This window comes from Cyprinodon variegatus, unplaced genomic scaffold (assembly GCF_000732505.1).
Source record: "Cyprinodon variegatus isolate N-32 unplaced genomic scaffold, C_variegatus-1.0 Scaffold893, whole genome shotgun sequence".
Classification (NCBI taxonomy): Eukaryota; Metazoa; Chordata; class Actinopteri; order Cyprinodontiformes; family Cyprinodontidae; genus Cyprinodon; species Cyprinodon variegatus.
This window is the reverse complement of record NW_015151346.1, coordinates 168,831-182,476: the sequence shown is the minus strand read 5'-3', so window position 1 is coordinate 182,476 and position 13,646 is coordinate 168,831. Positions and strand designations below refer to the sequence as shown.

The 13,646-nt window shown below is 37.9% G+C and overlaps 1 protein-coding gene across 1 annotated transcript in view; it reads left to right on the top strand.

The window, feature by feature from the left end:
* Positions 1 to 13,646, top strand: part of caskin1 (CASK interacting protein 1) — a 167,543-nt gene that overhangs the window by 129,966 nt on the left and 23,931 nt on the right. The window contains exons 11-15 of the mRNA XM_015397860.1: positions 1,581 to 1,826; positions 7,546 to 7,650; positions 8,362 to 8,480; positions 10,772 to 10,853; positions 11,943 to 12,052. Coding sequence (XP_015253346.1) covers positions 1,581 to 1,826; positions 7,546 to 7,650; positions 8,362 to 8,480; positions 10,772 to 10,853; positions 11,943 to 12,052 — 662 coding nt within the window. The remainder of the gene's footprint in view (positions 1 to 1,580; positions 1,827 to 7,545; positions 7,651 to 8,361; positions 8,481 to 10,771; positions 10,854 to 11,942; positions 12,053 to 13,646) is intronic.

Sequence of the window (13,646 nt, the reverse complement as noted above, 5' to 3'; positions counted from 1 at the left end):
CAAACCACACAAACTGGAATCCTAACATATTTTATAAAACACACAGTCAATTTAGGTGTTTTATGAACTATGTGAATCAGGAAATTGTCTATTTTACCAAACTGAATGATTGTTGTTATCTATTTCAAAAAACACTCGGTCAAAAAAATTCAGTGTATAGCATGGATGCATAAAATGCATTTAAAGAAACAGATTGCAAATAAAAATGTCTCTGGACCTTTACTGGTTGATGATTTTCTTTATCCAGACCCCAGTTATTTTTAATTGGTTGCCCCTGGTATACATCTTCCCAGATTAGCCTTAATACTATCGACTTTAGGTTTGACTCCTCTGTCGACTGAATAAACTGCATACACGTTTTATCATCTTCTTCACATTAAAAGTTTTCTTTTAGATAGGTATATATTTGTGTCTGAAGGTCCGCCATAACCCCTAGATCCTTCAATCGCTGTATAGAGCGGGGACGATACATTGGACGTTATAGTGAACTCTGTTAACTGACCGTTTGCATAGATGATCACTACTTCTCGCTCCCAGTTGGTCATGTAACTTCTTGTCCACTGCGCGTTGACTGTGCCATCTTTGTCATTAGTTATCGCTGTCAGGTAACAAAAGCCTATGGCAACAGCGGGGCTCTGTGACAGTAAATCCGATAATAATTCCGATGTATGTAAATCTGGGATATATCTGCTCGCCAAGTGACCATGGATTATCACTACTTTTCAAGGTGCATTGTGGTAAATTTCAAGTTCACTATCTTTTCATCCACTAGACATTCTGACACTCATCTAAAATGGCGTAACTACTGTATAGTGCCCCATATAGTGGTTATGATGGACAGTTGGACACAGCCTATGCCTCAGTGTTTCCATTATTTTAATATGTAATTGAAGCTGAAAATAGCTTGCAAGTAGATTTATTCACTCATGAGGGCACCTCCACCAGAACCAACAGCAGTTTCTCTTCAGGTTTTCTTCTGCAGATCTTATTTTTGATTAAACGGCATTCAGAATAAACATCGATGACATGAAGTTAAGCAACACTGCATCTTCTTTCGAGTTTGTATTGCTTGAAATCACCGACGTGCATTTAAAGACAATGCATTTTTCTAATTTCTGCTATGAATCCGATCTTTTCGATCTGGTCTGACCCCAAATTGGTTTGCTGGTTTAAAAAAATTTTTTATTTTCAGCTGGTATCTGAAATACATGACTGTTTAACTATGCAACGTATTGATATTAGTGTTATATTAAATATTATAAGACTTCAAGGACTCCCCTTTGAACACCCTTTCTTCATCTGTTCATACTGTACATGGCCATCATTCGTCCTCTTTGTTGCTCCTCCTTAACTACATTCCTGTGGTTTTCCATCGGCTTCCTGCTCCATCCCCTTCTTCCCCTGGTTTGATTTCTAACCACAGTCTTTGTTTTTAATTTTTTGTATTCCCTCCTCTTTTTTTCTTACGTGTAATTCTCTGTTTTGTCGTTCGTCTGTGACGGTGGTTCACTGTTGGCTGGTTGTGTGTGTGTGTGTGTGTGTGTGTGTTTCCGTGCTTCGTCACGGTGGGTGTTGTCTAGGTTTGGCCAGCACAGTCATTTGCACTCAACAATTTCAAAAGATACCGCTGGTTCCCCCGGCGACGGTTGCCCCTGCCAACGCGGTAGTCAACGGCAACGACACCACGTTTCATCAGATCCATATCCTGCCTCCACCGCCTCCTCCTCCACCACATTCCCATCAGCCACTGCTTCCACTTTTCACTTCCTTTGGGTATAACAGGTCGCCCGTGACAACTCCACAGGGAGACACACCCACTGCCCCAGGTACACACCCACTTTTCATTATTATTATTATTATTATTATTATTATTATTATTATTATTATTATTATTATTATTATTATTATATGTTCTTTAAAAAGCTTTAATGAATGCTTCTCTCTGATATATTTCTGAAAATGTTTTAATTGATCAATTAAGATTCCAATTAGCACACTAAAGTTTTTTTTTCTTTATGAGAAGGCAGCCATTAAAGTTTTCTGTTCTAAGTCATTTTTTATCAAGTTTTCTATGTTCCTCATACATTTTAAATTTTGTTTTCCGGTTATATGTTGTTTTCATCTCCATGATTGAGCGCCTGGTTCAGTTTACAAAAGATAAGAAGTTTTTTTTTTTTATCAGTTCCATTCTATGTATTAAGATCTATCTGAAAACATGTGACTAAAACATAAAGAAGTTAAATTAGACGCTGATATGAATCTTCTGGTAAAGCAGAGCAGATGCAAGGCTAAATCAGACCAGTTCTTAATGGAGTCACTGACTTGATGGAAAACCACCTCTAGCATAAATAAATAAAAAATTGTCTTCCAGGCAGGAAAGTGAGAGAAAAACTTGTATAAAGATTGGCTCAATTACTGTACATATATATTAAAAACAATCCTTGAAACAGGATCATTTAAAGAATAAAAATGCAAACTGCGAAATAAAACAGCCTAAAGAAATACTACTGCATCTCAAATGTCCTGATATGGAGGATCAGATGGTTCCAGAGTCAGATATGGGAAAAATATAACTTTTTGTAATACATAGAAATATTAATATGTGTAGATGGTCTGAAAGATTCAAGAGTGAGGCTGAGGATTTACCTTCCAAAAGCTAGAAACACAAAGGATGGGTTTAGATTAGGGTCTGCACCCTTTAAACCCCCTCAGGCCCAGACTTTCCAAGTTAATGGCAAGAAAAATAGATCAAAAACATATAGCTGTTTCTTTCAGCTAATTAAACAAAAAGGAAAAATAATAAAGCTTATAAAACTGGCATTTATTGTTATATCTTAAACCATATGTTGGTTCTCTATCCTTTTTATCTACTTTACAGAGGACACAAAGATCTTCCTGCAGCTTCAGGGCAGAAATCAGGTTTAATTTAAGGCCTTTTTAAGTAATATAATGTCCTAGTCAGAGTTCAACCCTAAAGCTTGATGAACCTGAGTCTATAAAGTATTCAATCAGGAGGCAAATACTGGTCAATACTGGATTTTTACTATTTTTACTAGTAAAATTATTAACAGTAAAATATATCCCTTCCACTTTCCAGTACATTCAAATGCTACTTTGCCTTCATCATTTATTTAAAATCCCAAATAAACTTCCTTCTTTGTGGTTAAACTCTGTGAGAAATCATTATTGAATGGACCAGTAAAGAAAACAGGATAGTTTCATAATAATTATTTTAGAAGTAGTTAGACCCTCTGCAATTTAAGCCACACTTTCAGCAGACAAACACTATTTTTTTAACCTTTAAATTAACCCTTAGATCAACACCTATTATCAGCATTTTCTATGATTAGAAATAGGAAAAAAACTACAAGAAAACATGGAGGAGATTTTACCAGTTTGTCATCAGTTTCCCTGAGTTGGTTTGTGTTTTTGTTTGATGTCTGGGTTTCTTAGTTTCCCTTTTTCCCCCCTTCAGTATAAGGATTATGATTATTATCTTGTTTTTCCCTTTTCCCCCTCCTTATCACCACTTACATACACACCCTCCTTACAAACCTTATGCTGACCAGACAGCGTTTTCTGTTCCATCCACGTTGTCTCATTCTTCCCCCATTGAATCAGACTAATGTCACTTTTACCCACTTTGCACCCATAATGTGTGTGTTTGTGTTTGTGTGTCGTTCTAAGCGCGGTACTTACCACTATATCACCATTAAACCCTGGAGTCATAGATGAAACCAGTAAACTCAGCAGTAAATACAAAAAGAAGGAAAAAAAATGTATTTTATTATTGGGAAGAGATTTTGTTCAATTGGAGTTTGGTATCAGATGCAGGATTTTGAATGTCTTCATTTAACTTATACCATATACATCTATTTTTTTGCCTTCCTGATTGATAACAGATCATATTTTTGATATTTGTTGACTCACAAGTGCAAATTTTCCTGACAAAAATCTTTGCAAATACAAGCAGTAAAGTTTAAAGACTCCATTAGAAAATGTCATCCTCTAGGATTTGCAGGTAAGGTTTCACAAACTCCTCTGTTTCTGTAACTAGCGACAGTTCTGTCACCTCCAACAGGAAGATAAATGCAATAAGCATCTTTATCCAACCTGGATTAAAATCCTACTTTTCATCCATGTTTTTAATAAGGTGAGGGTCTGTGGATGTTTTTCTGAGCTCACTTGGACGGATGAAAAACGACCCCCTAGAAGGAGCTGTGTGATCACATGGGAGGAAATAAAACTTATGTGTGTGTTTCTCTAGAGCACTATTGGTTGCACATATAAACCATTACTAAACCCTTATTAAAGTGGTTATAATGGTTTATGCCACTCTCCAAATGCACTACAGCTCCATTCTTAAAAGCCCAACATATATAATCACACGCCAATGGATGCATTATATATGTATGTGTATGTACATTATGGCATTATATGTGTATATACACGTAACACGGGTATTTGTGTAAGGAATAATGTATACACAATGAGTATATAAATGTTTTCATATATTTATATATATCTGCTGTCTTTTTCTGTGTGTGGGAGAGAGAAGAAAGATGTGAGAATGTGTGAGGATGAAAATGCGCTTCAGATGTAGATAAAAAAACGGACCTTCATGCTTTGTGCATTATGTCTCTGATTAGGGATCAGTTTCATCAGCCCTGCTCATCATTTACTTCTGAGAAAACGGTATATCCTGGAAATTCAAGAAAATTAGATTTTATATTATAAGATAAAGGCAAGAATAAAATAATTAATAGTACATAAACATTTATTTATAGCAGTGGGAATATACTGTGCCTTGCAAAAATAAGCAGTAGTACCGTGCTTCAGACACAGGGCGCCGCCATAAATCAAAGGCAATATGCCAGATGTTCCTACTAGGCAAGGCAAGGTAAGGCAATTTTATTTGTATAGCCCAATTCAGTACATGGACCTTTCAAAGTGCTTTAAATGCATTAGATAATAACCAAATAAAAGCAGAATAAAAGAAAAAAAACATTTGTAAAACAAATAAAACAGGACCACAAAAAAGCAGTATAAAAGTAAGTAAAAACAAACCAAAACAAACATGGTAAAAGCAGAAGAAAATAAAACGATACAACCACAACCTTAGACTATTAGTACCTCAGTTAATTTTAACTTCAACTGTGTAAGGCATTTCTAAAAGAAATAATTGTTTTTTAACTTTGATTTAAAAGAACTTTTCAGCACTTTTGCAGTCTTCTGGGATTTTGTTCCAGATAATTGGATCATAGGAACCAAATGCTAAAATACTAGAAGTTAGTTTGATTCTTTACATTTGTTTTTATCTTTTATGTTCAATAATCTAATTTCTACCACAAGATTATTCATTCTTTCTAATGATAGTTCAATTCGTAGATATATTTTATATACTGTTGTTTGGTAACTTAACCATCTACAGTATATTTCAGACAAGAAACAAGAGAGAGAGAGATTGTCCCACACTAACTAACTTTCTTTTGGTGTCTGTGTATACAATGCGCTTATCTGATTTAGCTAAGTATTAGCATCATTAGGAGGTATGGACTGCATCTATGGCGTTACTCTATAGCCCCGTTTACACTACCCTTTTGAAACCGTGCCGAGATCGGTCCGAGCACAATAGCCGAGGTAAGTGTTGAGTGTAAATAGTACGCACAACTGAACCGGACCGCGCCAGAAACAACCGAACCGTGCCAACATGGTACTAGTTCATCATTCGTCAGCCTCCGTAATCATGAAATTTCAGACATTCATAAAAATACTAGCTTCCCTACCGTGCCACACGGTTTCCAGTGATTGTGCTTAGCAGTGCGATGAACCTCAATGTCTGTTGTCGTTTCCTGCGTCCATAAGCCCTAATTAGACTATTGTTTGTTGTATTCACTTCCAAAAACCTCTGTCAAGTAAATTCACCAAAGGCTGCCTTCTTCCCCTGAAGTCTCCGCAAACAACCAAATATCATAATTATAACCAAACTTCTTGAATGTTATTGGCGCCACCATGTTGATGTTGTTTGCTTAACGGCTAGAGAGCAGTAGTACCGTAGATCGTCACTGAAAGGCGAGGACCGTGCTAGCGTGGTGTGTAAAAGGTCGTAAGGAACCAAGCTCGGCACGGTTAACTGATCCAAGCTCGGTCCAAACTCGGCACGGATTGGTTTTCAGAGGGTAGAGTAAATGTGGCTTAAGACTCCAGATTGGTCCCTTTCAAAATGTGAGCTGGGGTCTCAACATAAATGTCGTTTAAGGATTACTTTAGAGCAATGGGTTAAAGGCAACATGACATTTGTTAGCCATAGTTAGCTGTAGCACATATGGGGAAGAACATTCTCTTTCAGAGATCAACACTTAATTTTTCTGCCTTATTTGATTATTTAGATTAAACTCATATTAGAACGGCCTTTTTATGAATCTTTGCTAAGATTAAAAAGTTGATTATATCCAGTCAGACCGGGCTAATCTGTTTGCAAGATAAGTAAATTACAACTCTGGAAGACATCTACCTAGGCTTGCCAACCGTCTCTTGAAAAATGAAATCGTTCCATATTTAGAAATAGAAGTACCTGTCCCGTATTAAGTGTCCCGTATTACTGTGACAGTAAAAAAATAGTCAGTGATAAGCTAATGGAAAATGAAATACAAGGGCACGTTACATACAAAACTTACGGTAAATTTGTTCTCAGGCCCTGTACTGTGACCAGGAGGGAGGCGAAATAACAAATACCTGGGTAGAAAAAGTCTGTGATAATGAATATAAAGCACACTGCAAATATGCATCTAATAATTAAATGCAGATTTGAGTCAAATAGTTAAAAAATTCATTTCACACACAAGGGGGGGCTAAAAAAAAAAAGAAAATCACCATGCCAGGAGGGGGAAAGGCAGTCGGATCAGCTGGCACACACATGAGGTGTCCATTTTTTTTCAGGGAGTTGGCAACCCTACATGTACCCCAAAATACTTTTGAATTGTAAAAAATAACATTTTAAACAAAGAGAAGTGCTTCCACTTGCACAATTTGTTTTGAAATAACAAGTGTATATTAATAATTTAGGAAGGCATTCTAGTATTAAATGGTCTGAAATAGTCCATATTTGCATAATGAAAACCAACTGCAAAATTAGAAAATGTTGATGTAGCAAAAACCAGCCCCCTTCTAAAGTTTAAAGAAGTTGTAGCTATGACCTTTAAACTAAAGGATAACAAACATTACATAGGCATTAATAATTATAAATGAAAAAAGAAAGAATGAAGCTGTGATGACAGGCTGCCGGTTCAGTTATCATTGAAACATTTTTTTTAAACTTTCTTTCATTTAATAAGATGTAAAAGTGAGAAAGCTACATATGTTTCTACTAAAACTACTCGTTCAAACCAAAATTTTGTCAAATAACCCCCTAAAAACAGAAGGTCCTAAATATAAAATAAACATAATTTGCTGCTTCTGTAAAAACATGGTTCCATATCAAATCAGCAGCTCCCTTTGTCACTTCAGGGCTCGGTTAGAGGTTAACAGTGGTGTTCTGTGTTGAAGGTTGTCGAGGCTCAGAGGCAAGTCCTCACAGTTCTCCCACCCCATCCAGCGGGCCCCATGGAGGCTCCAACGAAGAGATCTGGGTTCTGCGCAAGCCCGTGGCAGGTAATTAAGCCGCGCTGCGCTGAGCCCTCAGCCTCTGACTCCTTAAAGTCTGAACGGGACCAAACAGTATCTGACGTCTGTAAAAATCCTTCCCTCCCGCCACCTGTGGCCTTCCAACCGTCCCCCACAGGGGACAACAAAGCCATCGGACTGTTTGAGCCGTAGGAGGATGGTGCTTGAAGGCTTTCAGATACTTTTTGACCTGCTCCCGACAGTCTCCCATGTTCTGCTTATCCCTCCATCTGAAACCTATCTGAGCATAGTAGCCGTATGTCTAGGCTGCAGGCATTTGCATCGGTCTACAGTCTGTGTGTCTTTCCGAATGGGAGGATGTTGATGTGGGAGAGACCGAAAAAGGCAAAGAAAGAATAAGATGGATAGAGGGAATAGTATGCGTGTGTATATTTGATGAGTCTGATTGCGAGAGGCATGTCTTTATTCCACTTTATGTTTGTCACTCAGACATCTGTTGGCTTGTCTGTCTGTCCTGTCCATCCACCCACATGCTGCCCAGTGCATTTCCACGGAGAGCCACACCTCTTACACTGCAACCCTGGATGTTAGCTTAATTTCTTTGTGTGTGTGTTTGTGTGTGCGAATGCTTCCGCATGTGTATGACGTCTCCACGCAACGTCTGGGCGATGCTGTGGGTGTGTGACTGATTGTACTTGTATGTTCTTGTGCGTGTGTGCGTGCGTGTGTGCGTTGCAGGTGGAGATCGCAGCAGTGTTGGGAGTTCTGGGAGCGTGACCAGCGTGAGGTCATCCGGCAGCGGTCAGAGCGCCACAAGTGCTGCGCACATCCTCCACGCGCAGGCAGAGGGCGTAAAGGTGCGCAGGAACAAACACACTCTCTGATATTACCCTTGATCTGCTCAAGACTTACAGCAGATGTCTGACGATTTCTATTGAAAAAAAGTTTAAGGTGAAGTCCGGTTAGTAAGGAATAATTAATGGATCATTATCTATACCTAAAACTAATACGTTTGCGGTGATATCAGTAAAAAAAATGGCCGCTCTGGGAGCCATTTTTGCCCAAATATAGTAACACCTCACTGCTGACATCTTCCAGCAGTGACGTCACGGTGCGGTAAGCCTAGCGCCATTCTCCCCACTTTACAAGCAAAATCAATGGGAACTACTAGACACGTCTGCAATCAACAACAATTATTGAAGATTTCCAGAGGACTTCACCATTGAAATTCACCAGAGCTATAGTGAAACTGACAACGCCCACGTGCATGGCAGTTGGATGTTTGAATACACCGGGTAAAAGTGAAAAAATATTTGTTGTTTCACCTTTGCGATTCATGATCCTCCACTGGTTCATCGTTGGATTGCCAACTTGAAGAGGGAGGATTTGCCATCGAACTTCTGGGCAGAGAAAAAACACGTAATCTGTAGCCAACATTTGGAAGAAGAATGTTTTCAAGATGACTTGGATAATAGCGCGTTGTGACAAACACCAGATACAGCACTGGGACTTGATCAACAGCCAATACCGCACCGTGACGTCACTAACCAGTAGGTGGTAGTAGTGTTATTTGACAAACATGGATGCCTCCAGTAAAGCACATTCACATGAAAATTACTCTGAATTAAAAACACTTATCATTTATTGAACAGTTTGTAATAATTTCATATTTAAAGTGCTTTAAAAAAATTTTGAATTCTGAATATAACCAGACTTTTCCTTCGAAGGAATACCTTTTATTCCTAAAGGAACTTAAAAATCTGTAGAGATAGTATTTAAGGTACGGTCATTATATTAAAATAGTTTATTAACTGGATTATAAAGATATGTAAAAACGTACAATAATACAGTTCCATTTCAGGGGCAAGAAAACGCAAGTTTTACCCTCAAAATGATGAGTCTAAAGAGAAATGCCTATTTAAGCAGTCAGATAATCTGTATAGTGATATGACATCAGAAAATGTAGGCCCTGCAAAAAATGTCCTATAAAAAAATTGGGGCCCAACTGGAAAAGTTTCAGAACCATTTTGCCAGAATTCAGGGAGTTACCAATGGTGATGTGACCTACGTGTAACAAACAGCAATGTTAGGACTAGCTTAAAACCGTGATAGCCTAATGGGTGAGTTATAACTCCTTTTTTTTTAAAATGCTAAGTTATTACTTCATCAGCAGGTTTTTTATCAGTGATTCCAAAACTTTAAACTCTCTGTCCTGATAAAAGGATATTTTTAATTTATCTTTACATACAAAGAAGAATGAGCAGGACAAACTTTAATTCATATTTGTTAAAAACCTGTTACAACAAAATTATATGATTATTAGTACACACAAAGAGGCCTTTGTCTGAAATATTAATTGTCCATTTTGCTGTCTATGAATGTGTCTCAGAAATGTAGAAATGATTTGCTTGAACCGGGTAGAGTTCAGTTCAAGCCCAGTTCATAGACTTATCTTTTGCAAATATAATAAAATTGCAAATTGTCAAATTCAATCTGAAATAAAGACATTGAAAAAAATTATAAAAGTAAAATCTGAGCAAACAACAAAGTTGCTCTCAAAACATTTCTTTTTTTATTAAGATGTTTTTCAAAGTTCAACAATAGACAACACGTGTCGTCTCAAGGCGTTTTACGGTTCACCAGATCATACAGTCATCGACTCATTGACTCAAATACAATCCCTCACACAAGCATGGTTGTAGCGACAGTGGAGAGGAAAAACTCCCTTTTAACAGGAAAAAAAGTTTAATTTCTGAATTGCATTTTTGTTTTTTAATTTCACTTAAAATATGTGTTCTTTGCTTGCAACAATAATGGAACAAAATTCCCTCCATACATTTAGTCCAAAATGTGTAACTGCAGCATAGTTGCCCTTGATTAGATAACGTATCCGTAGCCTGTCATTCAGAAACAACTCAATTCTACTTCATTCAAACTCTAAATACCTCAAACTTCTGTTTAGCTTAAACTATTCTGCATTTAGAATCTACTTAAAAATTTGATTTCCTGTACTTTTTCCTTGAATCTTGGGACATGTTTTGCTTTGCCGCTCCAGCCCATGTTCAGTCTCCTACAATGTAAATGAGTTAAATTGTGAGATGGCCTTAAATCCGAGCTCTAATGAATCTTTGTCCACATCTGGTTGCAGCTTTTAGCCACCGTCTTGTCCCAGTCTGCTAAAGCTAAGGAGCATCTGATGGAGCAGTCCAAGTCTGTGGACCAACCTGCAGGTTAGACTGATCAGTGATCACAACAGCTTGTGCTCGTACCCCTAGTGTACCACGAGGGCATTGCAAGGGGTCCATGAAAATATTTTCTTTATTAGATGGTAAAATAAAATAGGTCTGGGATCTGTTCTGCTTTGTGAAGACCCAACTGAAAAATTAAGCAAGCTTTTATTAACCAAAAAGTTAGTTTTTTTTTCTATATTTGAGTTCCCCTTCAGCCGTGACCCACATCACGACCAACAAGAGGAACAGACTGGATGTAGAGAACAGCCTGGGATCTGCTTTTTTTTCACACTGAGCTATCAAAGCTCATCAAAGCGGCTCAGGTGCCTTGATGAAAACAAATAAAACTAATTAAGTCAGTGTGACTATCATTTTTTTTCTGTATTTTGCTTCCAATTAAGGGAGTTACTCAGAGGAGCTCCAGTTTTATAAATACAGGTTTATAATATGATTTTATTTTGTATTTATCTCGATTCCTTATAAACTTCCAGGGAACACATTTATGTTTTTTTTTTTAAATGAAAGGATTAAAATGCCTGAAATAAAATTTCAAATTAAAGATTAAGTAAAATATATTTTTTTATTTTACGTTCCACTTTTGGAGAATCATCAATAGTTTTGACTGAGGTATACAAGGGAAAAAAAAGGTTGAGAAACATTGTCCTATACAAAAACTAGAAAAGGGAAAACTTAAAAAGAATGGTGGTAATGGAGCGATTCAGTAAAACAAACATTAAAGAATCGCAGTTTGACATTTTGGCTGTAAAATGAGAATGTTAAAGATTCGGCCTTTTAATAATGTCATCATATCACGTCTACACTCACTCACAGCTCTTGGCTTGTTCAGCAGACAGATGGCCAAGGCAGGGGATGTAGGAGGAAGTGTAGAAGGGTATGATTGGTTCAGATTGTTTTTTTATATCTCGGTAAATGGGAATCTGATTGGTTGCTTGGTAAAGCAATGAGAAAGTGATGGAGGAGAGCAAAAGTCAGAGAGCTAGCTGAGGAAAATCATCTGTTGATGGATGGAATCATCCAAGCATTGCTTTGACAGCTTGTTCCCGGCCAATGATTTCTCTTCACCTACAGGCTCTGCCAGCTCCTCCAGAACGTCGAGCCAATCAGGCTGCCCGCTCCACGAAGCGCCGCCTTACGATGCCACAGCATCCAGGAAGGGGGAGGTTCCTTGCGAGGGGAAGGTAGGACAGTCCCAAATCCCCACAGATTTAGTCTTCTGTAATAAAAAAAAAAAAAAAAAGAAAGTCTCACATAGTCAGTCGCCACTTTGGGCTTCTGACTGCGTGGGGATGAGAATGTAGCTCCGCTTTCACCCGCTTCCACACAAAAACACTCACACCAAGATGTCCCAGCGGTTTCTTTCGCAACTGGCTTCGTCTGTGCTGCGAGTTTTCGGATGCAGCCACGACACGGTGAGTGTGTGCGTGAAGGGGTCTCATGCAAATCTGTGCTGGAGGATTCTAGCGTGAACGTGTGTCAGAAGATGTGCAATACTTCATTATTCACTCCTTTTAGTTGCAGCTTCTCTTCTTCCATTGCAACATTTGCTTTTCTTTTTATTGTTTTAATTTTTGCTTTGGAACTAATTTTAAAAATTTAGAGAAAGCAGAAGTTTGACAGAGATTATTGGGTGTTGCTTGTGTTGTGATGGTGTGTGTGTGTGTGTGGTGGCAGGTGCCCAGGAATCTGCATGGTGTGGAAGGACTATTTCGGCACAAATAGTGCTAAATCTGATCTTCCACCATCTACAATTAGATGCCATTTACTGGCATAGGGTGTGCATGTTTATGGGTGGATTAGCCTCATGTCTAATGGCATGTTATTATTTTAAGTTCTAAACAGACGCAGCAAATTTAAAAAGAAACAGGTTTCGATGGGGGAGACGTGCCTCACATGCCTGCACTGTTTGTATCTGTGCTGCTATGTAAGCCATGTTCTGAGGACCATCTGTTAGCTGCAGTGGAATCCTGACTCCTCAGTGAGACAGCCTCCTGATACCTCCTTTAGCAGGGAAACATGGCGGACAGAAAAAAGAGATGCAGGACCAGCAGATAAATAAGGGGTAGAAACTAAAAATGACAGGTGTAGCCAGCAACAGAAAGGGAAAAGAAACCCTTAATCAGGGCGATTCCTGCAGCCTGCAGAGCAGGTTTTAGCTCAATCGTGTCTATTTCCTTACAGATCAGAAGATTAAATTATCTAAACTTCTGAGAATCTCAAACAACAGAGCATATTTTATTCCCTTTAACTAAGTAGTGAGTATCAGCTTTAGAATAGAGATGAATATGCAATTTAAAAAAAAAAAAATTTGGAAGAAAAGATGGACAAAAAGAAATGAGGAAGGGTTGATATGCAGTGAACTATTAGAGAAAGTGAATTTGATGTACTAAATATCTGATAGATCAGACAGTAAGATTTCTGCATGTATTCACACCCATTTAAAATATGACATTGTCAATTAAAAATATATTTTTTGCTTGTATTATACATGATAGAAAGATGCAATGATTTGCATTGAAGTGGAGCGAGCAGACTGTCATGGTGCCGTATAGATCCAACATCTATAGCTAGTTTAACCCACTATAAGGAAGAACCTGTGGTTGGACAATACAGTACTATACTATAGAAATGTGCTAACAATGCTAACAGAGCTAATCCACTGCTTTAAAGTCTAACAGTCACTAAAATTAGCCCAAAAACAAGCTAACACTTGTAGTACTTAGATTTAAAGTCGTAGGGAAATCATATTTAAATGTCAAATCATTCTGGCTTAAA